This window comes from Andrena cerasifolii, chromosome 9 (genome assembly GCF_050908995.1).
Source record: "Andrena cerasifolii isolate SP2316 chromosome 9, iyAndCera1_principal, whole genome shotgun sequence".
Classification (NCBI taxonomy): Eukaryota; Metazoa; Arthropoda; class Insecta; order Hymenoptera; family Andrenidae; genus Andrena; species Andrena cerasifolii.
Window position 1 is genome coordinate 6,977,285 of NC_135126.1, and position 25,171 is coordinate 7,002,455.

Genomic DNA, 25,171 nt, shown 5'->3' on the forward strand with positions numbered 1-25,171 from the left:
ACGCGCGTAGCGTCGAAAAGTTTAATTGCGGGTTTACAAAAAGCGTTACGGCAGGAATGAGACGAGAATATTCGTGTACAATGGAGCGTGCTGGGGCTGCGGACGTTCCACGGGGATTAAATGTTAATGTTCGTAATTCAAATAGATATTTATTCAAAAACCAGTGTATTTCGTGACAAAACATATAACGTCAGTTACTGACGCGATGCTCATGACGTTACTCACACTCACCCGCAGTCGCATTCACACACGAATTCCTCCCTCTCTGTGATTTATACTCTTTACTAGCTATAGTATGTATAATATATATATACGTATATATATATATATATGTATATTTATATTTTTTTTGTTTCTTCGTGTTTACTGTAGAATATTTAATATTTTCTTTTCTATTTCCATCACTCCTGTTTTCGTCTCGTACGTGTACAATCTGGCATTGTAACCGTAAAACGCTATCGATAATCTAATTACATATACAAGTATGTGTGATATGGGCGCTTAGCCACTGTTACAGCTATGCGGTACGTAATTTCCCACGCACCCAAGAGTTTGTCGTTTCCGTGAAAGAGCGGACGATACGAGTTTCCCTTTATCGCCCAGAAACAAACCAATACAACGTACTTACTACATTGTTTTTTTTTTATATATATAGGTACACGTCGATCCACAGTTAAAAATCAAATATCGTTCACTGCGAATGTTCAGTGGACAATCAACTGCTAGAAAAATATTCCACCAAGCATTCTCGGTGGGGAAAGCTTGCAAGTAAGACTATCAGTATTTGATCTGCGACAATGGGGGAGGTGAAAACTGACAATTTCTCGCTTCCGATAAAGGCAAACTCGTACGATCGGGCCCAAGAACAAAATTGCTCGCTAACAAACTCCGTAACCTTTCGGTCGCTCTCGACTTCGTCGCGTGCCGCATGTGAGACTCGCACGACCGCCCTGTGAAACGGAAGTGCGCGTCGCTCGCTTCCCTCATCCCCTCGTCAAGAAGATTCACCTTCTTTTCGTAAAATGATCGTAACCACCGTGCACGCACGAGGAACAGATAAGGAAGGAGGGAGGGAGGGTGGAAGTAAGAGAGAGAGCAGAGTACGTATTATAGTGGAAAACGTTCTAAGAACTGTCCCGACACGTCCATGTTCGTTGAACATGCAATACCATCAATAATGAAAGTCAGTAAAAAATCAGTGATGGATCGTTGGAAATTTACGTTCGTGTTACGAGCATCGAGTTCTCGCGCGAGCGTAGAATTATCGGACGCGCGATGCCGTGAAAGTTTTGGGGCAACGCAATCGTAAAATGTTATCGTGAACGTTGAATGGAATTTCCAAAGTAAAAGGAGTAATTATTACCCCGGCGTAACGCGAACTAACACAGAGAAGAAGACGGTACTGTTTTAAGCATCTTGGTCAATTCGTGAAAAGACCACACCCCCATACCATACCTCGACTTAACGTAAATCTATGCTCCGTAAGTAATGATTTAATCTTATTAAAGGGACATCAACTGAGCCCGAAAAGCCTCCATATATAGTAGCGTACATATATACTAATTAACGTTTAATATTTCCTCTACTTCGTTCCATCCTTTACAATGCTAGTAAAACAAAATGATTCCGCGCCACTTTCGGCTTGTCTACTTAAGAGCCACGTCCATGAAAACGAAAAGCCGAATTCGCGCTAGGCGCAAAAACATTTCTAATTACTAGTGGAAAATTAATTTTTTCGCGGCGATATATCAGAAGTCTCCCGGCACGAATGATTCGACGATGAGAACAGGCCAACGCGCTCTTCAGTGTTCCTTGTGAGATACCTACGTAAGACTAAGTACTCATAAACTCACGGCTCGACGTTCAAAATGCATGCAAGAGTACAAAAGTAAAATGAAATAAAACGTAAACTTTTGTTTCGTAATATAGGAATAAAAGGATAGGTTTGAAGAGCCAGCTGAAAGCCGCCTGGCTAACCACGTTCGACCATCATTCCGTGCCTCGGACACATCTAAACTATCGCCAAAATATTTTTACAAAATCGAGAACTTCGTCCCACTGAATTATACCTTATAATTGCACCAATGTAGCGTATAATCTATCTCCGCCATTCTTTCCTTTTTCAGTCGTTCTCCTGTACATCCTCCCGTTAATCATTATCGTGTAAATTGAATTCATCCATCATACTGTGTCATTTCCATTGCGCAACTCCAAAGAAAAGAAGAACAGAAATAATGTGAAAGCCTTGCTTCAAACGGTATCGTAAGGCACATTTTCGACACGTCCCAAGTCTCTTATCGAGTTTTCAAGCGAGGGGTGCGTTCGACGAGACCGAAGCCGGGAGGCGACTCGAGAGATCGATTATTTATCAAGACCCACGCTGTTATCGAGAAAAGTAGTCGCCGTGCATTAGAAGATAAAGAAAAACGAAAAAAAAAAAAAAAACAGTGAAAGGTCATTCGTGTATACGCAGATGGTGTCTTCTTGAAAAACATTGTAAAAAAAGTGCAAGTACATTTGATACTTTATACATAGCGTCATCGCGTTAAATTGAACGACAAAGCCTGTGCACGAAGTTTACCGTACATATGGAAATATGTCGAAAATTGATTCTCGCCCGGTTCAAACGATGACAGAGCTCATCCTACTCCCAACAACTCCGCGCGACGTACCAATCTGCACGTCGCGGTTTCTTTTATAGCATTCATTGGTGGTGGTGGTTCCACCGCCACTCCTTGACAAATAGCGCACTACTCTTCTCTGGTAGCGACGGGAAACAACGTTAGATATTGCAATAAATATGGTATAGCGATAGCTCGACGATGCATGCTCCGTTAGAACCTGGCTCTGATGTAAACAGCGGAGGCATCGTGCTCTCCATAACCAAGGCGTTTAGCGTGCTTGTAGACTTCGTTCGCCGCGGCGGCAAGCGGCAATGGCTGCTCCAACTGGTCGCTCATACTTAGAGAGAGTCTTAAGTCTTTCTGCATGTGCTGCAGCGGTAGTTGCGTTGGAAAACCACCCTCGATGATGGCTGAAAAAGTTCAACGATATTAGTATCGATATCGTTTAAACGGGACTTCAAGTCTTCGATACACTGAAAAAGAGCACTACCTTTTCCTTTGTCGAGAATCGCCGGGCAAGCCAATGAGGTGAGTTCCAACACCTCCAATACATCCTTCTGCTGCAGACCAGCACGATCTGCGAGAGCCATGCTCTCAGCCAAACCGGCCAGAGTCACTCCTGCCATCAGCTGTAGCACGAGGTTCATTTTGGATGCGTTGCCCACCTCGCCTAGATAAAAACTGTTTTTGCCCATTGCCTCGAAGCAGGACTGACACTCGTCGAACAGAGTCCGATCGCCAGCCGCCAGTATCACCAGGGTACCTTCTTGGGCCTGAGTCTTGCTGCCCTGCACTTGGGCCTCCAAGTAACGACCACCCTTCGCGGTTATTGCCTCAGCGATGTCTTGCGAGGTCTCCGCGTCTATGCCGGTCATCTCCACGTACCCTTTCTCCGGGGATATCTCTGTGAGGACCCCGCAATTCCCGAACACCATCTATAAACAATTTATGGATTAGTACACGTTCCTACGAACAGTTTAGAGACGAAAATTAAAACTGTTTACTCACATCTTTGGCAGCTTGAGGATCAGCTACGCAAGAGAATGTAATATCCGCAGCAAGCACAACGTCGGATGGTGTTAATCCTTGCTCTGCCCCTGCTTTCACGAAATCTGCACACTATAAGAAATAGAATAACGTTAAGATTCTTGTCTTTTTCAAAGTTTCGGTGGATAGGGTCTGTTAAACTCTCGATACGACACTGACTATATCTCTCGATACCGTGGCGACATCGCTCGGCGTAAAACGGTAACACGACCCGATTCTGACAATCGTAGCGTCGATAGATGTCGCCACGACGAGCCACTCGCCATTTTCGTCGCCATTCCGGTCACGTACGTTGTTCCAACGGCTCTGAAGCTAAACGTTCCGAGACTTGCTTGCCACATCAGCAAACGACGCCATTGCATCATCTAAAGATATTTGCCGCATACGGCCAAAAGTTTTTACAGACTCGTCGAGTCTCGTACTAATTCTGTTCGAGGGACCAGATCAAATATGTAGAGCGTGAATTCCTAGAAATTTCTATAAACCGCAGCTCTCTGAAAAGGATGCCATTTTCGTGTACCGGGCCTGATTCTTTCTTCCTCAGACTTTCCAAGCAAAATCGATACCCGTATTTTCCAAATGTGCGATGGCGTCGTTTGTCCCGCAATTTCCAGTCTCACCTGCTGAACGAGGCAGTGGCATTTTCTAAGCTTCAAGAACGCCTTTCACGCTAATGGTACAAAAAGCAGAGAATTTCTTTGTATTACAATACAATACAATGGAGTTTTATTAATCTTCCATGTTTCTCATTGAAGCGTTGATAGATTATGAATGCACGGTTCAAAGTCACTGAAAGGGAATTATTATATTTATAGTGGCAGTAACTGCGTATTTAGCTACGGTGGAACGTGACGACGAGTCAACGAGCCAGTTAAGTGTTGTCAACAAAGAAACAAAGGAGACAATATAGGTTGTATCTTTCGGTCGATAAACATCCTATCTTCGTACGCCAGTATTACTGATACGATCGGATGAAGTTTCCTTATTCGCAACGAAGGATGGATCTGAAACCCGTTCAATCGCCAAACAGACGAAAGGTAATGCGATAGTGAACGAACAGAGAAACTGATTCGCGTATTCCGTTCGCTTTGTTGCACGTGCGCGGGGGGTAATCGAGCAGGAAGTGTACATCGATCGTATTTCTGACCTGTATTATTTTGCACGTCCAATTTGTTTGAGCAAATACAGGGATCCTATTCAGCAGCCCGTGCGGATGCGTTTATCGTACAAAACACAGGCCACTGGAAAAGAAACGCGATACGCAAGGACCAACTGATTAAAATATTTAAGCTGACAGTGTCACTCGTGTTGACGGGGCATGTCGCGTTATGTAGCGCCGACTGTCTATGACGAATTCCACTCGAAATAGGTGTTCCCCGGCAGTGAATATTTTGTTGTGGTCCTGTCGAGGATGAAAGTGCCTCTTCGCTCTTTGAACGATTTGGCAGCCTCGACGGTTTGGCCCATGGACACAGGCCATGGGCTACGGCTCGCGTACGACACGGACATGAAGCGGCATTGAATGAGCGCTAAATAGAAAAGGCGAGGCTCAAGAGATTAATGATCAAGGAGCCTCTCCTTTTTCCTCTCTTTTTGTGCGACACACGCGGATGCAACGCGAAGCGGTTGTGTGTCCTCGTGTGTTCTCAATTGCTCGCATCGTTGCCACGTTCGCATCGCAACAGATGCTCGACTTTCAAAACCGGAAAGGAACAATATACCAACGTGTGAAATTCCGACTAGCTCCGCGGTTTCAAATGCAGCTCGATACTTTCTGCGACAAGGCTCGCTGGGCGATCCAAACTTGACGCTTCAAGATTTTAGCGAAAGGATTGATCATGAAACGCAGAGTTCCACGCGTCACGAGGCTCGGTGACCGGTGAACCCAGAGGGTGCAGCTGTTACGAATATTTCGTTTGAATGGTACGAGCGTGTTACGCTACCTATGTACTTTTTGTACAATCGATCGACTTTGAGGCGAGGAAACGAATCGCTAAGCGTAAGTGAATTTTCCGCGCGGTTCTGAGGAAAGTTTGCAAGGAAATTAACTCGCAGCAAATACGAATGCATGTACCAGCGAGCGACCTTGAACCAACTTAACCGACTTGTGCGGCTTCCACGAGGGAAGAAATTCAACGGTTTCCAGGGACGAACGCAACCGCACACAGGGCAGGATTCAACTCTGGCCGCTCCCGGCAGGCGCTTCACTATTTCGGGTAGATTTTTGGATGTCGCGGCAAGAATGCCACGAACGCCCTCGATCTCGAAGCGGCTTGCGGAATTATCGACTACTACAGGAATTCCTCTGCTGGATGCTACGCGTACTCGGTCTCACGATTATGAATTACTTTAACGCCTTCTGCCGAGACAGTAACTGTACGGTTGCGATTTAATAACCCAGACAATTTTCACCTTTCCGTTACGAGCGCACCGAGACGCGCGGTTTAGACAATAATAATGTTTGCCACGCATAACCGTACATAGGCAGGAAGCATTCGCTATTCTCCAGCATGTGCGAGCATTTCAAGCCCACGTAACACGTGGGTGGATGACTGCACACGCTCAACACTGAAACCGGCAGGTTGGCGTTTTGTTTGAACGGCGCCGAGGAAAGAAACGTGGCCGGCAGGCTGCGTTTTCCACCGAGCTGTACAGGGTGTCTCTGTCGCGAGCGAAACGCGCGGTACAATTATTCGAAACGAATTGATCCTCGTTGCCTTGGGTGCAGGATTAGAAATGAAATACGAGCAATGATAGCGAAACGCGGAGGTGTTGAGGTTTCCCCGCTCGAGATCGAGACCGTGGGAATCTGAATTTATCTGATGGTCCGTGTGTCCTATTTTCCCTTTGAAAAAAACAAAAACAACTGGGGCACGCAGCGGCGAAAAGCTCCGCGCGTGCATACGCATGCTGATTAGCGTAAAGGAAGGATGAGTGGACGTGCAACGAAACCGGCAGGCCGGAATAGACGTTGCCAGAGGTGGCGGATGTAGAATCGTGCAAGTGGAGGTAGAGGGGCCTGGGTATATCGACCTTTGCGGCTCACAGGGAACGCGCGGAAACCGTTTATATAAAATTTCTAATAGCAAAGTTCGCGCGATTGTTAGGTCATGCGCGGCGCGCGATCAGGAAATGAAATAGCCGAAGTAGGCGGGAGTGTGGGAATTTCCAAGGTAAGGAAAGATATATCGGGACGTGGAAACCTCGCACCCTGGCCGTACCACCGGGAATAATGACTCTAGAATGATTTCAGAGCTCCGCTGTATAAGGCGTACATATCGATTATTATTAGCATAGTCGGGGCGGAAACTCGACTGGCAATTAATTTGACCGAACTGCTGATGCGACGCTGGCAAGAACGAGCACGTCGGGACGCGAGGAAAGCAACGTGGAAGAAGGGTACGCGTTTAGCAGAGGAGTAATTAGCAACTGTCTCGCTCCTCGTTTTGCCCGCAGAGGGAATTCTTCCACGAGCTGCACTGGAACCAGTATTTTCCAACGGAGGGATCTTTATCTTTCTTTTTGTCGCCTGGATAGCGAATTAATTTTATGCGGATAGAATTTACATCAAGATATACACCGCGACGATAAGATAAGACCGGAGACTTTTCGCGCCGAGAAGATCTTTGGGTCGGAACGAGGTAGCGGTTCGATAGGAACATCTCTGTCAGACTCGTGGCGAAGAGACTAGTTGTCCAGAGTAGGTTGAACGACACGCGTCCATTCAGAGCTGCCTGTTGGAGCGCATTGCACTTGACGCGTTCGCACGTCCCTGATCGCTCGAATCTATATACGTCGGCCTAAAAATATTTTTACCCACCGACGCGATAACGCAGCGAAGAAAGAGGACCTCCTCGGTCCGCGATCTCTCGGCGCACCGCGGTACTGCCCCCGTACAACCTTGTACACAGGGTGTCATGTTATTCTCTGGTGTACTCGAAGCTCGGGGTGGGCAGTTAACCTTTCGAAAATATCGGAATCGTAGCAAAACCGGTAAAGGCCAAGGGGACGAAGGACAAAAGCGAGCAAAGGAAGGATCGGAACGGGCCTGCGCTATCCAACCGACACGTATAAATAAAGAGGAGAGTCGGATACGGGGCGAGGTTGCCAGATGTTGGTAATATTGATCCGCGGAGCTGGGACACAGTCGCCAGCCGGGGGTCACGCGGCGGGACGTGGCAACGCCGCTCTGTTCCCAGCTGATCGAGCTCCACTCACGTCTGCTCGACGCTCCGCCGTCTCTCCCTTTCCCTCTCCTTCTACAGTCTCGTTTCTTCGCCTTCCCTCCTTTCAGCCGCCACACTTCTCCCTCTTTCTCCTGTAACCAGCAACCGGCACTTTATCGGCCTGCCTCGAACCGCAGAGGCCTTTCCTGTCTTACATCGCCCGCGGTTTCATCGTTCCTCCCATCTTAACTTGAACGCCGGGCGCGCAAGCTTCCTTCCAGCCTGTAGTCCGCTTCGCCAACCATATTATGCAACGAAGAAAAGCATTGCACGCGGACGGTTCCGATATACGTATATCAAGTCTGCTTTCGAGAAAAGACTCGGGGTGTTCCGGTGTCTTCGTCCAACAGCATTCCTTGCGCGTTTACTTCTCGATCCGAGACAGGGACACTTTCATGCCAATTATACTCGCGAGACAGTTTGGAGGGCGAAAGAACGCACTGTCCTTTAAAATAGCTACCCCACCTCTCCCCCTCCCTCATTTCTCCGACGTCGTTACCACCCCCCACCTACGCCTTTGGCCATCCTGAAAACTGTGTGCCAACCGTGTTACGTAATGCGGCAACTGAATTCGCTGAATAAGATATCTTTTCAGGATTGTTTTCGCCGATTAAAAAACAATTATTTCCGCGGACGCGAGCGGCGCTGCGGATAATATCGCTAGCGGATCCTCTGCGGAGTGAATTTCTCGGTGCATTAAATCATGCAATAGCGACTCTGGTGCGCGTGTAGCTGATATACCTAAATACGGAAACTGTATTTCGCGCAGCAATAAATACGAGTTCTAAAGGAACTGTAAATACTGTCAATCTACTTAAAGCATTTCCTTCACGAGGATTCCTTCCTCTATTGCACTTATCGACGCGATTACGTAATACCTGTTAGTCAATAATTCCGCGTTCATTTTTCATTCATGCCCCGTTCTTGCCCGGATATTAATATTCAACGACACGGGGATCAGGTGTCACGTTTGGAAATAGGAAAAACATTTCTCCAGCATCGCGATGGAGTTGCCGCGATGTCTCGGAGAACTACTTACGTGGGCTGCACGGTTTCAATACCTGCAAAGGAATTATTATGCACCCTTTTTTCGCTGTGGGAGCATAATACAACGGGAAACAGCTAGCGGGTATAATAATAGATTAGGTGGAGGAAATCGGGTTATCCCACCCTTACGGCTACTCCCCTTGGCCATGACCGACATGAAGACACAGAAGGGGGAAAATTGGGTTTTCGTGGCCTTTGCGCAACCTACAAAAGTATCAAGGTGAAATGCATCTCTCTGAGCACTGCACGCGAATCGAGTCTCGGAAGAAATCGCATAAAGAATCCACTGCACCGCGATCGGGCATTAAAATTTAATTTCATTGCGATTCAAGAATGGGAGCGTAATTCAATCAGCCGTATGTTAAACTAACTTTGCACCTTGATAAAACAGCGACCGATAAGCCGGTCGCTATTTTGCAACGTTGTTGAATCCAGTTTGCGGGGCAAGGCGAGGCGAAATTCGACGTTGAAAAGAGAAGTGGGAAGATGGAGGGGAAGGAATAATACGCAATTGAAGGCTTATCAAGCATATCTGTAAGTGTAACTGGAGAGATATCACAGTACGGTAGTTTCAAACAGTTGTTATCGTCAACGTTACCACGTACACAAGGACTGCTGTTTTGATTGCTGTATTGGTAATCGAGCGCTGACGTTTATTTACTTAAAACTTTTCACCGCGGAGAATATTCGAGTTCTTACGTTGGCTTCGGTTTTATAGCAGCGGAGCTACGTTTAATTCAGGCGCGTTTTGCACACGCGGACCTTACGAGAGCGATCTTCAAACGGACTCGCCTGTAAATATGGGATTGGCGTGCGATCATTCAAACTCTGGCTGCGGACCGTTCTCTAACAACTAAATTACACCATTCTCGCCTCTCTCTTTGCCCGCCCTTCTTGTTCACGTGACGCAGAAAAGTAGCTTTGCATAGAACCGTGGCGTATTCGAAATTGAACGTTTTAGCCACCGTTGTCGAAGCTATCGTCCAAGGTCAGCCCCGGCAATTGTACACGTGGACAGCTTGAGCGGATGATTGATTCGTAGGTGCAATGGGGTTTCATCGCTATAAAGAAATTCTCTGTTTCCCTTCTTGGCACCAAACGAGATTAGTTCGCCCCGTGTAAGGCTACTAATTTAATTGTCTCAGCAAAGGTCCACTTTGCTTAATTACCTCGCGGGGTTGAAGGGCACGGAAATTAATGTACCGCGATTGGAGTAACGGTTACTACAGTCAGCAATGCAACTTTCAGCACAAACGACTGGTGCCTGTACATAAAACGGCTCCATTTGCGTGTGGGCACGAAAGGAGAGACCAAAATAGGATACTGATAATCGACGATTCTTCGGGGTGATTCCTGCGAAGTGGACGCGTAACTGAGGATTATGTAAAAAAAAAAAAATAGCTGGCGCAGGAAATAGGGCATATCACAAGGTATCGCGAACTTCCCAAAGTCACCTTTGCCATTTTACATAGAATACGCTCTATTTTGGCCGCAATATAAAAGAGTGGCCATTTTTAAGTCACGTTCAGCGTCTCGTGAAGGGTAAATATATGTGTCGCAGATACTGCGGTTCATTAGGGGCGGTCCTTAAATTACGTAAGGGTAATTTTGACGGTTTCTTACCCCCTCCCTCCCCCAGTATAAGAATTCGTAAGATTTGATATTGCAACCCCTTCTTACTTAATATTTTTTACTCCGAATTCTTTCAGTTATTAAAATTCTTTTAAAGGTTTATATGATTCATTGAACTCAATTTCGGGAAATTTAAACTAAAACTACTTTTTCAGAACATTAACGATAGAATTTGTATTTATTCAAAATTAGGTTAAAAGAATATTACGTAAAACGCTACCTGACCTCCCCCCGTGTAAGAAAACGTAAGAAATTCGCGACCCCCTCCCCCCAAAAAGCCTTACGTAATTTAAGGACGACCCCTTACACAATTTCGAAATGTTCTCAGATTCGATTATTTTTGTTCCGTGCCCGCGCGCTAATGATGAAATTCATTACAGACTATCGTGCTTTCTGGTTGAACTTGGAACACGGGCACGCTTTCGAACGTTTTTCAAGTGAAAGCCGAAGCTGGTGGCATTCTAGATCGATGGCGTACGATAATAGAATCGATGCTTCGCAAGATTTGAAGCGAAACTAATGGCATCCACGGTACGGTACCAGGAGAACGTTACTGAAATACCCAACAGCGTGATGTTACCGCTGGAAAATGCACCACTACTTAGACTGTCAGTCTAAGAATCTTTTTGTCTACGGTATACATATGTTATCGTTGCAGAGACACTGAATTTGAATCGGCAGGGTATTAATACGAATGGATGCGTCAAACAGCTCGCCTAAACCGTAACGGACGATAGCGCTCGCCCTATGTAATAATATTGATTTGAACGTGCGCCGAATAAGATTAGCAGCCAGGTGGTTCAAATTCAGCTTTGCGATGCAGGCAACGAACCTTCCTTTCATGACCGCCACTCCGCCCGCTACGTTATTCAAGGCATTTCGATCGTGGCCTCTGAATTGCTATACCATTTCGCCGTGTCTCCTCGCCGTACCTTAAATCTCGAGAGCGGTGTGCCGAAAGGAAACGGAAAAACCAGCCGCGTCAACCACGACGACAACAGAGAAAGCGAGCGTGAATTATGAAAGGATTGAAGAGGAAGGATGCACACATCGCCGGGGTTCGTGGAATCGCACGTTCCCCGAAATTCGCCTCATCTGTTCCCCAGCGAACAATGCCTTCCATGTTTAATTGCGGCTTAACGAAGGACCCTAATAACTCTTGGATTATTAAACCGTGTCTCCTATCTGCGGGCTGAGAGCGAACTGCAAACAGCAGGCGGTCGGAGACAGGCGTGCTGCTGCTGCTGCTGCAGTCTCTCGTTTCTTACGAAACGAGGTGCGAAAGGTGTGTTGGGGTAACCAGCGACGAGGCTATTTACCAGAGTAGAAAGATATCGGATAAGAATCGTCTAATTAACGAGGGAAGCCGAGAGAAGAAGCCAGGATCGAGTGCGTGGGCGTGCGCGTTGCCGCTCGCAGCGAAAGGGGTAGATGGTGGATGGTAGAAGACAGGCGGTAACGATAAATAAAGGAAAAATATCGGAGGAGCAAGGCAAGGCACGTGTTGGAGCAGTGAAATATCGCGAGTCTCGGGTGGCTCGGCGACGATGGGCACCGATGGGCACCGATGCGGGTAGAGCCGATAGAGGGCTGGTGTCTGGAGCGTCCTCTGCGCTTCCCCTCTTTCCCTGTCGGGCGGCTCGCGGTAGCAAGCTGCAGCGATGTCGGTTTTGCGTCGGCGCGGTTCCCGCGGCTTGCAGCGTTGCCGGCTCCTCGGGGCATACGGCAGAACCACGAGGAGGAGAAACGAGCGAGAGTCGGCCGAGCCGAGAGAGTCCCTCGCAGTCAGTTTTTGCCTTTGACACGCGACGGACGACGCTGGCCGCGTCGCGATGCACGAGTATGTCATGTGACACGCGGAACGCGAGAGAGTAACCACCTCTGATCGCCAGCGGCCGCGCGTTTGACAAAGCGGGCAGATAGAGAGATAGAGAGATAGAGTGACAGAAGGGGAGAGTAGAGACGGAGAGAACTAGAGATAAACACACACACACACACACACACAGACAGAAACACAGACACAGCGATCAAGGTAGAGAGGAAAGGAAAAAAGAAATAGAGAAAGAGAGAGGGTATATGTGCGCGCGTGAGTACGCGTATGCGTGGCTCCTTTGCATGTGCTGTCAATCATTTATATATGCGCATTCGCGAGCGCCAGTGCCCGTGTTGTTGTACGCGCCGTGCTGTATCGTGGCGGATTTTCCCTTCCCGTCCAAATTCGGAGCTCCGTACGAGTCGTTCCATTAGAGCGCGCACAATTATGTTGCCGGCTCGACACGGCAACAGCAGCAACACCGCCGTCGACGACAAAACCACCAGCAACCGCCAGCTCGGTACGCCCATGAGACACTGGGCCAGGTTTTTTGCGAACGGTTAAGAGACACCGCACCGCCGCCGGTCGCCCAGCCGACGACACGCTCGGTGTCTTCGCGGCTCGTCTGTGATCATCGGTAGGTAGGTAACACACGCATTCACAGACAGTCGTAGTACGAGAGGGGATACAGTAAAATAAAAGAAAAAAATAATAAAGAGACACTACTGTATAGAATCTTTAAGCGTTCTCGCGAAAAGCACGTGGCTGCCGGAAGGATCGAAGCAAACGGCCACTGGTACATGCACGTTCCTCCGTGCTAGCTAGCACGGACTTATCGCGAGCCAAGTGTCGGTTGACTCTGAGCGTGACGGAGCAGAGTCGGTACAAAGAGAAAGAAAAAAAAAAATAGCGAATTGTCGACGCTTGGATCTCGCGAGGACACGTCAGGACATGGGAGTTCTTGGTTGTATTGGTGGAAATCGTCACATTACAGGTCATAGGAATGTGGGAGCGGGTTTTGGCGCGGGGCTCGTGGTGGTGGTTAATCGTTCTCCTCGTAGCGGTTCACGTCGCGGACACGCAGGATCATCCTCGTCATCTCCCGTCGCCGGAATCAACGCAGCCATCATCGTCGTCGCGTGTACAATGTGCCACCGGTTGCGAGTGCCTGGACGATGGGGCGAGCCTGCTCTGCGAGGAACGAAGCTTCCTGGGGCTGGGCCTGCCCGGCCAGGCGACGAACGTTGTGTTGAGAAACGTCGAGGCCGCTACTATACCCGTCGTCGCTCTCGAAACTTCCACCCGGCTAAAGAGCCTCGCGTGGACCTCCAGCGGGATAGAGCGGATCGAGGCGGGCGCGTTCCGCGCGGCAACGTTCCTCCAGCATCTAAACTTAGGTGACAATAGGCTGACGGAATTGCCGTCGGATGTCTTCCATCCGTTGCACCAACTCCAGTACCTGAATCTCACGGGGAACCGTCTGAGCGCGATCCCGCGAGTGCTGTTCCAAGGCCTCGATCACCTCGAGGAGATCGGTCTGTCGCGGAATCGACTGTCGGTGCTTCCCTATCAAGCGTTCACCTCGTCCAAAGCCCTGGCCCGCTTGAATCTGTCCGGTAATCTACTGGTCTCTTTGCCAGATCACAGCTTCAGGCCCAACAAGCAGCTGCAGCAGCTGGTGTTGTCCGGCAATCGACTGACCAAACTTCCATCCCGCTTGTTCTCCGGTCTCACGCAGCTCAAGATACTGGAGCTAGCCAATAACGAGATTGACACAATTCCCCGCGGTCTCTTCGCCGATCTAGGGTCCCTGCAGCGGCTCGATCTTTCCGAGAATCCTATCAGCCGCTTGAGTGGCGGAACGTTTCAAAGCCTGTCGGGCCTACGGTGGCTCGACTTGAGGTATATACCGATTACGGCGCTTCCGCAAGACGTATGGCGACCGGTGAAGAATTTGCGCACCCTCTTGCTGTCCGGCACGAAGATCGAGATCCTACGCAACGAGGATCTGAAAGGATTAGACGAGCTGGAGACGTTGGAGATGAACCAAAGCCCGCTGAGGGAGATCTCGCGGCGAGTGCTGGATCGTACGCCGGGCCTTCGCAAGATCGATCTGCGGGACAGCAATTTGACCTTTCTACCGGCAAACGTAGCGCAGCTGGCGCATCTGAACGAGCTGCAGCTGCAGGGGAACCCGTGGGCTTGCGATTGCCGCATGTTCTGGTTCGTCAAGTGGGCAGAGAGCAAGGAACACCTAAGAACGGCATTTCAAAGCGGGTTCAGGTGCGGTGATGAGATCGACGCCGCCGGTGGCGATATACTGAACACCCTTCGTTACTTGGACTGTACGCCCCCGTTTTTGGCATACGCTACGCCCGCGGAACACACGCATCTGCTGTTGAACTCTGTGCTCCTCGAATGCGAGTTCAACGGCAATCCCCCGCCGTCCTTGACATGGGTCACGCCGACTCTCAAGGTACTGCACTGGAATCCTGATCCAGCTTTTCCCGACGCTTTTGTCGAACATCCTCCCGTACACGGATGGGAACAAAGTGTACCGTTCGTAGACGATGGTCGCGTACGCATCCTCGAGAATGGATCTTTGTACATCACGACGTTGCTCAGGCAGGATGTTGGACAATACAAGTGTTTCGCGGTCAATCCGATTGCCAATGCCACTACCTATATTAGTTTGCAGATGAATCCGATAACCTTACACAAAATCAAGATTCTCAGCATCATGGTAGGCGCGGCCAGCGCCACGGCCTTTCTTCTCTTAACACTTCTAACGCAACTGCTTCGTTATCTATTGGGCAAGTAAGTATGTTGTACTCTGTTCCCCCCTTTTCTTTTACTCCATACGAGCTTGAAATTGATCCTTTCGCTCGCGCAAACCTCTCTGCCGGATTTCTTCGTTCCCTAGCCCTCGACCGCCTATACTATGTTCGCTAGCACAGGTCGACGGTGTCCTGTTCTCGCACGGTGATTAAAAGCGGCCGGCATTCTCCGTCCTGATGAACCGCAACGAATGAACCGTCCCTTTTCTTTTCGTTTCAGGTGTGGCTGTCTTAACTGGTGTTCATGCTGCAGGCACGTCGGCTCTACGCCCCGCGCCAAGCAGATCTATCAGATGCTGGACAGCATCGAGCAGTACAAGAGCCAGCAGCTCGAGAAGCTACGCGAGAATTACACCCAGCAAGTGCACAGAATAAAGGAGAACTGCGCGCAGCAGGTGGAATGGATCCGCGACAACTACGAGGGCCAGATGAGGCACATACGGGACATAAGGGACTACGGAACGAGCCACCTCACGGCGCTAAGAGATCAGTATTACGATCAGGTAATAGAGCAGCAAAGTAGAATATTAGTCTTAACGTGAACAGCATCCCAAATATGTATCTGTCTCGGTGTCTTCTCACACCGTACAATACCGACTAACTACCGTAACAAAAATCATCGCTTGCAACGAAATGGTAACTGTTTGTCGCCCTCAACAAGAAAACCGTTTACGGTCGAACATTCTTCGCGCGTGAATGTACGAACGTTTCACGAGGTTGTTTCTCTGGTCTCGAAACAGGTGAGAAAAGCGAAGGATTACTCGACCAGCCAGCTGAACTGGGTACGAGAAAACTATGTCTTCCAGCGCAACAAGATACGAAAGTTCAGCGCTCACCAGGTACTGAGGCTACGGGAGAGTTACAAGTACCAGCAGCAGACGTTGAACAAGGTACTGGAGAACCTGCCGAGCTTCTACTTCGACAACTGTCGGAGCGGCTCCTGCGGCAAGAGCGACTCGATGGTGTTCGACACGAAGGAGGACGGGTCCATCCGCGTAGACACTTACTTCAAGGCGAAGATCAACGACCTGGCGAACGGGGCGAGCCTGGAGGACGTGAACAGCGAGTATTACACGCCGACGGAGCTCTCCTCGACCAGCCCGCACGGCATGATCGAGGGGATTCACATAAACTACATCGAAGACAGCGGCCCGCCACCGGGGCTTGAGGCGCTGTGCAACGGTATCATGCCGCACCCGATATTGCTGCACAGCATCGAGGAGGACGGCAGCTCGTCGTCGGTGTACAAAGACGCGGAGCACAGCAAGGCGACCTTCAGAGGCTTCAGCGCCGAGGTCCTAGCCAACGAGCCTACGGACATAGCTGAGGTTCTTGGTCTTCTCGTACCTAGCACCAGCTTACCGGAGCTACCGCGCGAGACCAAACTCTAGACGATTTCGGTGCAAGTGTTTGAAGCGCGGGATAGAATTGTTAGGCGAGAACGTACCGCCGCTGGATCGTTACGCGAGAGAAAAATAAACGTAGAAGTGCCTCGACGCCGGTAAGTGAGGGGTGTACTCGCGAGTAGGAGCGGTGGTACCGTTTTCTCGTCGGGACTACTCGAGACTCTAGCTTTTGAGAAACCACAAAAGAGAAAAAAAAAACGATGCTTAATAAGAGAATAATATACCTCTGGGAACGAAGACGGAAGAACAAGCCTACAATTACCAAAGGACTACACATCCCCCCACCCACTCCCGACCCCCAACCCCTATACCGACACGTCGACGGAACATAGTCGGTCGTGTGTGCGTGTGTGTTACTAAAAACGAAAAAAAAAAAAATAGAAAAACAAGAGAACAAAAAAAAAATCGCGGACAGCTTCCAAGGACTTTTCCCGTGACTCGACCTTGCAACCTGTCCGCCCTCGCGCTCTGTGCTTGTTTGTCGTTGTCGTTATCATGCGTCGTCGGCATCCATGGTAACGAGCCACGGTCTCTTAGGAGAGATCGCTAGGGAGAAACGCGAGTTGTCACTGCGTTACTGCCAAATCTGCCGTAAGCCAACATTTTCGCTAAGAGTAAATAGCAAGCGGGGAAGGGATAAAGAGACAGAGGGCCGACGCGCGTGCATAACGGCGGTTGCGTAAAATATTTCGCCTAGTTGTCAATTTCATGGGCTTGATCGACCAGTTTTGGGAGAAATCGATCGACACCTCGCATCTCTGTCCCCCTGTACATATGTGTGTGCGTGCGATTTTACGGGTTCGCAGCCTTGTAACCGCAACTCTCAAGGAAAGACTGAACCGCGATCGGCAGAACGCGTCGTCGACGATTATCTCGTCGGCCGATAGATGCGCGACGACAGGAACCGATTCGCTATCCGTTGCTCCGTTTAAATCGCTCTTCTTTCCCTCACCTTCGATTGCCGATGGATCGGAGCGACCGATATCCACGCGGACATTATTTTCCATCGCTTCTCCGACGTCTGGATGTCCCTACGCCCTCTCAAGCTGTTACTCGCTCAGTAAAACGTAGCTTGTTCCGAACGATAGAAATATATAATTCTTTGAGAAATGAACAAAAATATGAGAGATCTTTCTGCCAAGGAGAGGAAGAAACGTACTTAACCGTCGCCACACCGACGTACCCTACCGCTTCAAGTCGCGGTTGCTCGAGAAACTTCGATAGAACGCAAAGATGATAAGTGGTTATATCTGATTCTAGGTAATCCAACCGATGCGAGGTTCTTTTCTACCGGAGATTTACAACGGGCTCTGTTCCCCCCACTTCTGATTACCAAACTACTCTACCGTTCATCGCGTCTTCCCACGTTAATTTCCAACTGACAATGGATCACGTAAACTCCCTATATTCTAAACAGTATAACGGCAACTTGCTGTTTCATTGGAAGTATGTAACTGATAGTTCAAGAAGGCTACGTTTTAATCGTGAGATTTTATATGTACATTTAAAAAAAAAAGAGGGCGCAGCACTGATGCGACGTTTCGAGAACCCGGTTGGAGGATCCAGTAATTGAATCAGTTAAAACGATTGGCAGACAGACCTCCATGTACAGGCGTTAAACGGAAGAAATATTCTAATCACGATAATCGCCATCGCGAAGGTACGATAATGACTGTGCAATTTATCATCGCGCGGTTGAAATCGGCCTGAGCCACGAACCTCGGGACGATCTCATTTTCCCTGTCTACATTCGCGCCAGCGCCGACCGCGCGTTTAAAATCATGGAACCGTGGAGCTCCCCATGAAATTGAAATAACCCAGATCGCTGAGAAAACAGATATGCCGAACAACGGCATATTCGAAGCTAAGTTCTCGTTGGAACAACATTTAAATGTGCTTATTAGATAACGCACGTTCGTGGCAGGCGTACGGTTCACTACTCTCGGCTACGTTTTCATTTTATTTGATAATACTTAACTCGTGCAGATAATCTGTAAACTTTCGTCCACTACAGTCTTGTTGTCTCTATTCCGATCTTGCGATACTTTGCCTCTGTGATTAAAAAGAGAAGAACGAGAGAGAGGGGAGAGGAAAATGAAATTATAAAAAGAAAGAAAGAAAGAAGCGATCGATGTGTTAACGAATTACGAATAATTGCTTTGCGATTGCAAGTAGTTAATCTTTCTGTTCGTAATGATATGCGATGCGGAGACCGTCGTTTAACAATATGAAATATAAACATTGACGAAAGTTGTACGATTATTTCTCAGTACGTCCGTTTCAACTGTACATAGGAGATACAAAAAGAATTTTCGATTTGATCGCCGGTTGCAGAGACTCGAAGGCCATTTCTACTCTTTCCTTTCGACAGAACCCCATAGATTTATTAAATTCACTTCTATAAACCGAATAAGAGAGACCAGCCGTCAACTCTTTGCGCGATAGCGCTATGAATAAATTTACCGCCATTTTCAGTCCAGGTCAGTGGCTCTCAACCGCGGCCGCACGGCGCTGCGAAGCGCCACGTCAAGCCGTACTCCGCGGCGGCAAATGAGAGCCACTGCTCTAAACTGCAAACGGTAGCTGCAATTTATCGCCAATATTCATGACAGTGTATTATAAAACGCAAACAAGTTTCTTGTACCTCCGGTGATCTAAGAAGTAACTCCTCGTGCATGTTTAAATCGGGACATTATGTATTGCGGTACAGTTCATAGAAAATCATGGGCGCGCGCGATTAACGTTCCCCGGCCCGTGGAACTTTGAATCCGAGGTGACGCGCTGAAACGCGCGGGAAGTTCTCGATTTTCTTTCTTTTCGCATCTTCCTCGTCCTCCCTTCCCCCTTTCCTTCTGTCCCTCTTTGCCGATTCGCCCGTTCGCCTTGCGGTCGACCTCCCACTATCAACGCGCCGCGCCGCGTCGAAGCGGGCGAGAGAGAGCCGCGGCCGACGCGTGGCAGCGGCGCTGACGTTATTTTTGGATCGCTTCAGCGACTTCAAAGAGATAAAATTTTATCATCCCTCGAAAACGGGGACGCGGGGGGGGCTGCGGAACACGGGGCAGTCGCTGCTCGATAACCGGGCGACTGGTTTCCCTTCGCCATCGAGGAAAAACGGAGACGCATTGGACGATCGGCGGCGGATGTAGATGTTAGCGATAAGTAACGGTGTAGGCGCTTCGTCACGACCTCGACTATCGATCGTAGCTCATTCCCTGCCCGTACCTTGACTAACTCGCCAGCTAGCAGTGGCCACGCGCTGAATTCGTACACCGTCGCTGTTAAAAGGAACTCAGCACCGAATACTCTGTTACATCCTGACGCGCGTTTAAACTTTCCTACTTTCTCAGGACTGCTCGGGTACCTGAACAGCCTCGTCGGCTGATTCGTTCGCGCTTATCAGGAAAGATAAGAGTAGAATCGTGGAGCATCACTGTCGTCACCCTCCGGTAAACGATCTCGGGGGAAGTCCCAATATTCCAACCCCCGTGATTAAGACCACAGGTACCCGAGCACTCCGTGACTCAACCTCCAGCCCAGGTATATCTCGGCTGCTGAAAACTTGCCGGGGTACCCGCGTACCTTTAATATGTATGCTCTAGAGCAAGCTTAACGTCTGCAGGATACTACCTACTCTCTTAGGTGCGACTCGACCAGGAGCCACGGAAACTATTAACTCCTAATTAACTCCTGCTCATTAGTCGAAGAATACAGGTCCGTTGAGCTAATAACGCGAGACTTTCGTTGGGTATCCTGTCATGCGCGTTACCGCCAAAACTTCACCTGTTATCAATGGAGTAATCGCCCGCTAAAAGTGTACCAGCCTGAGCCGTATAAAATATACGACAAACAAAATGGACTCTACTAATCGCAGGTACCACCAAACAGATACGCAGAAGGGAATCACTTCCGCACCGTCTTTTACAAGTCGGAGAATTCTCTTAAGCCAAGCAAAAGACTTAATAGCGACATCGCTTTCGAAGGTTGTCCGAGCGAAGTATCATTAGGGATCGCTAAACCTCGTTCCTGTTAATGTTTACTGTCGACAATGCTTGTCCGGAGATTGCGCGTCACTCCCAGACGATCTAGAGGACTGACTGTAGGGATTAGTGGATACCGTTAAACGGTCATTACCGCAGTTAGGTATATAAATTAGATGGCGACAAATGTACTTTATCAGAGGATCACTCGTCAAAAACAGGCTGTGGAATGAGTACCGCGAAAGCATTCGTTCGGAGGACATTGTTGGGTACTGTGTGTAGCGAGACGAAGGTGTTGAATACAAACTCGCGTGTGCACTGTAATATTTTGGTCACTTTAGATGCTCAAATCGTATAATCATTTCTCAACAACAATCTCAAGTTCCTCTAGCGAAAGGCACCGCTTGGCGACATCTCGAGTGCTTTTGGTGGTTCATATTTTGCTGCATTTCTTAAGGCTCCTAGCGTAGCGAACACGTGCTTTCTCGGGGCGTGAATGAGGACTTTATGGAAATATTTATTTTTGTAGAGATAACGCCGGTACTTTCAGAGAGAATTAGAACGTTTTCTTTATCTGATCGGTATGAGAAAATAAGAGAGGAAGAGAGAAATCGCCACTTCCATTCCTGTTCCTAAGTTCCTTCGTTTTCTTTTCCATCGGAGATATGCAGACTGAATATCGTCGAACCTACTCTCTTATTATACGTCGTGGATCGTCCGGCTGCGCGGTAGATGAGAAAATGCCCTAAAAGTCCTAACAGACATATCTCCACTTTCCATCGCGAATAACGTTATGTCAGGGCACCGAGTTGCTCAATCATTTTACAATTCAAATACCCGCGTCCCTGTAGGACTTTTCATTCCTTGCCTGATGAATGATTTATGTTTCCGTTACGATCCCAAACGCTTTCTTTCAATTATAATTTGAAATGCCAAGTTTTTAAAAATATGCTCAATTTACAGTATAATTAATAAATCACGTTGTTTATCGATATATACTCCCTTCTTTTCTGTGACTTCAAGCCCCCACCCCACCGCAACAGATCCTCCTGAATATTTCCCGAGACAGACACTTTCACCCTGTCGCCCCGCAAGAGAATCATTCAAATGAATTTCAAACGGCAGCAGGCTCTGTTTGCACGTGTCGGCGCGCAGCGTTAGAACGAAATTTCGTTTGCCGAAGGTGGAACAGGCCGCCGAAGAAACGGAACACGGTAATATCATACTTGCTGACAATGCGGCAACAAATTGATAACGAACACAGTGAACTTATTCCCCATTCGAATAATAAAATTCCAACTCAACACTTGACATCGCGCCAGTGTAGATAGTTGAAAATTTAAAAAAAAAAACAATTGCCGCAATTTCTATGACTAGGTAAATGAATATTTCGAGATCAAAATGATACGAAGATACATTAGTATCGTTAGTGCGCGTAAGGCGGCAAATCTTACATGACCCTTTTTCTGTTTTTGGTAATCGTGAATGATCACTACACCTCTGTAGCACCTGATCGGTGTGCCGCAATTTCTGTACAATCACCGTATACCGTCGTATCATATCACAAGGAAATGAAGTGCACATACCTTCTCTTGCGTCCGATTCCACACAATTACGCTGTGCCCACTGTTGATGAGATTTTTTACGATGCCGCTGCCCATGATACCCAAACCGAGGAATCCAAATTTCAAGGTTGACGGAAGGATGTTTTTCTCTTTAAGGGTTTGCGACAATGTTTCCACGTCTAAAGGAGGTGTCACCTGCGGTGCAAGGTAGCAAGGAATTAACAATACAGTCTCCGATAATTCTGCCTCGATTCAAGGGGGAAAGAAAGCCACAGCAACGCGAAAAATGAAAACACATATAGGGAGTAATAAAATGAGAAGTGACATCGCGGCGAATTTTTATGTTAAATGGCTGAGCATCTTTAATATTTTTATCAAGCTTTCAGCTCCTTTCGTTCATGAAATTATTTTTTTCCTATATTAAAATTCGAGACATTGTAATCTCGTGTAAACCCGCGAATTTTTTTATATCGCAAAGAAGTCATAGTCGTGCATTTAACATTAAACATGTTTTAGAGTCTACAGTAAAATATCCCGAAGTAATGATCATGGAAAGGAATCAAAGAAGGCGTACTGCTGTTGCTGTTTATTTATTCACACAAGTAGGTAAGCATTGATGAGAATTTATCACTTGTAAACCAAGTGAAAGCAAAATTATGTATGAAAATATTTCATGATTGATATTTTAAATTCAAATATTTAATTCTTATTCCACATCAGAAACAGTAGAATATTACTAGTGGTAATAAAAATTTAACTAGAAAACCTACTGTATTTATCATTATGTAATAATAATATATAAACTGTACTTACAGGTCTCGCGATATTTGCAGGCCTGTTCAGAAGAGTTGATCCTGATTTCCTGGGAGGAGTCGAATGATTCATTGGAGGACTAATACTGCCAACCCTATTACTGTTACTCGTACTTGATTCCCTACGCTGTTTCTTGGCAGGGCGGCGAGCATCGCTCGCACTGGTATCCAATCTTTTGGTTTTTGGTGTTTCCTGCAATGTAACGAGAGGATTCATAGTTACTTTCTATCGCAAACGTAGAAAATTGTGTTAGCAATGGTACGTCTCATAAATTTGTTTGTTTAATTGTATTTTGTTAAAATGCGTATATTGAATAGAAAATTAAGAGTTTCAAAATTATAATTCGTTTTAAAAACCTAACCTTACGAGGCTTGGGTGTTTTTACTACGCTTTTCTTCTCAGATATACTTTCTTCTTTAAGCCTGTCGAATAAGGAGTCTGGGTCTAAGCCATCCTCAAATACCTAAAGCAAATTATATTATTGTATCATCTGTGGGATATTTGTAAAACATGTGTATTATCGAGAGACCTCGATGAATATATCTAAATATTTTTTTAATTATTATACAACTTACCTCTCCATTAGCAATAAATTCTTCTATTGCTTCTACCGCATCTTTAAATGCACCCGACTTACTAGACTTTACAAGAGTATCTTTATATTCTAGATATGGTTTTATATTGGACTCCTCTATCCATGCGCTACAAGAAATATGTCTGTGAGTCTCGGTGGTGAATGCACGAGAGAGTAGAAGAAATAAGGATGTTTACGAAAACTTACTAATTATTTGTTCCAAAGAAGAAAATACATTGAACTGGCCCCTTCTTAGTATTCGTCGGTTTCTTTAAGTCCTTTGAAGGATTAGACACCTTAAGATGCCATGGGAGAATTATTACATAATGTAAATTACAAATTACAAACATATTCTTTTAATGAAACTAGCAAACAAAGAGCGAGTAATGTGTGCTTAAAGAAAGTGGTATGGCAATAATATTTATGTTTTCATATTGCTATATTACGCATTTTATGGTACATAAAAAATTATTACATGCACAGAAAAAAAGATTTCTGTAACATTTTATTTCAATCGATTTTTGCGTATCGAGCATTTTATTTGCAATAAGTTGGTAGTATCCCGATTTCGGCAGTATAATTTCAAACATAATTTGGAACTGTAAAGTAATTAAAAATTAATTAATATTGCCTACATTTTACTGCAAATAATATACTGTAAACAATAAGTGTGAATAGTGAATAAAATGAATTTTATTTGCGTCGCTCGCATCAAGCAGTTAAAATATATTTATATTGAAAGGAGCATCAATTTACCGCGCGAAGTACATTTAACAGGCATATCGCTTAGTAGCTGTTGTGATAACAGAGTTTCACTTCATAGTTCTGAATAAAGGCGAGAAGAAAAACAGGAAAGAATTGCGTGGCTGTGCAGAAATACGCAATGTAAACATGTAAGTTTTAGCCCATCTCGGGAACAACATGGCAAAAGTTATGAAATCACGGAACGTAATTTAGGTTATATTTTCGTAGTCTGCGCGCCAATTTGAAATCGAAGGTCGGGTGTGGCGGGAGATATGCAATGCGGGCCAACAGTGGCGTCAACAGTTGTATAAAAATATATCCGTTTGCGATATTAAAATGGTGAATGAAAGGCATCGAAAACGGAACTGGACGCGTTCCCGCCAAATATGATGGCCGCGTTTGACTTCGTGGCGCGTATAACAGAGCTGAGTGTGGTCAACACAGAACCGTTAGCAATGAAATATAACTTACCCGGCCAGGCCAAGGCGAAAATCCCTTCATCTTCGCCCTGAAATCGATAAAGACATCGATTAGTAATCACTGCCATACGAATTTCACTACTTTCATTATAGAGATTCAATGATTAACACGTTACGAGTACACACCATACTAGATCACCCAGTTTAAATACCTCCGACATGACAAAACCCACCTACTTCTATCACGATCGGCAAGCGACTGACTGACGAGTAGAGCGTCGTTTGTGCCTTACGACGTGATCCAAATTACCCCCTCCAAAGCTCCTGAGTCAAGCGAGCGACTCTCCTCGTCGTTTACGCTTTCTTCATACCATGCGATTTTAATAAACTATTTACTTATTATTCAAGCAGACTATAATGTCCCTCCTAGAAATTATAATACCG

The 25,171-nt window shown here is 46.9% G+C and overlaps 2 protein-coding genes across 4 annotated transcripts; one reads left to right on the forward strand and one right to left on the reverse strand.

The window, feature by feature from the left end:
• Window positions 1-133: 133 nt before the first annotated feature.
• On the reverse strand, window positions 134-25,034 carry Ndf (Nucleosome-destabilizing factor). Its single transcript, XM_076820497.1, has 10 exons — window positions 24,914-25,034; window positions 24,780-24,816; window positions 23,772-23,860; window positions 23,566-23,692; window positions 23,352-23,453; window positions 22,991-23,182; window positions 22,199-22,372; window positions 3,633-3,743; window positions 3,115-3,559; window positions 134-3,034 (listed from the first exon to the last, which is right to left on the reverse strand). The coding sequence occupies exons 1-10, from the start codon at window positions 24,946-24,948 to the stop codon at window positions 2,835-2,837; spliced, it is 1,512 nt and encodes a 503-aa protein (XP_076676612.1). The 5' UTR covers window positions 24,949-25,034; the 3' UTR covers window positions 134-2,834.
• Window positions 12,308-21,606, forward strand: LOC143373322 (uncharacterized). 3 transcript variants are annotated; one of them, XM_076820484.1, is made up of 4 exons: window positions 12,308-14,865; window positions 15,088-15,206; window positions 15,447-15,729; window positions 15,967-21,606. In XM_076820484.1, exons 1-4 carry the CDS (start codon window positions 13,393-13,395, stop codon window positions 16,615-16,617), a joined length of 2,526 nt encoding a protein of 841 aa, XP_076676599.1. In that variant the 5' UTR covers window positions 12,308-13,392; the 3' UTR covers window positions 16,618-21,606. The 3 variants fall into 3 exon arrangements, with proteins under 3 accessions (XP_076676599.1, XP_076676596.1, XP_076676597.1); XM_076820481.1 differs by having other exon boundaries at window positions 12,311-13,030; window positions 13,384-15,206; XM_076820482.1 differs by having other exon boundaries at window positions 12,311-13,026; window positions 13,384-15,206.
• Window positions 25,035-25,171: the final 137 nt, after the last annotated feature.

What these genes read in the sequence shown, in the direction of transcription:
- LOC143373322 (XM_076820481.1), top strand. Translation starts at nt 13,393, where the DNA reads ATGTGGGAGCGGGTTTTGGCGCGGGGCTCGTGGTGGTGGTTAATCGTT. An exon ending in CTTCGTTATCTATTGGGCAA is followed by an intron (nt 15,207 to 15,446) that starts GTAAGTATGTTG and finishes TTTTCGTTTCAG; the next exon opens with GTGTGGCTGTCTTAACTGGT. An exon ending in GAGATCAGTATTACGATCAG is followed by an intron (nt 15,730 to 15,966) that starts GTAATAGAGCAG and finishes GTCTCGAAACAG; the next exon opens with GTGAGAAAAGCGAAGGATTA.
- Ndf (XM_076820497.1), bottom strand. Translation starts at nt 24,948, where the DNA reads ATGTCGGAGGTATTTAAACTGGGTGATCTAGTATG. An exon ending in AAACACCCAAGCCTCGTAAG is followed by an intron (nt 23,183 to 23,351) that starts GTTAGGTTTTTA and finishes GTTACATTGCAG; the next exon opens with GAAACACCAAAAACCAAAAG. An exon ending in ATCCTCAAGCTGCCAAAGAT is followed by an intron (nt 3,560 to 3,632) that starts GTGAGTAAACAG and finishes AATTGTTTATAG; the next exon opens with ATGGTGTTCGGGAATTGCGG.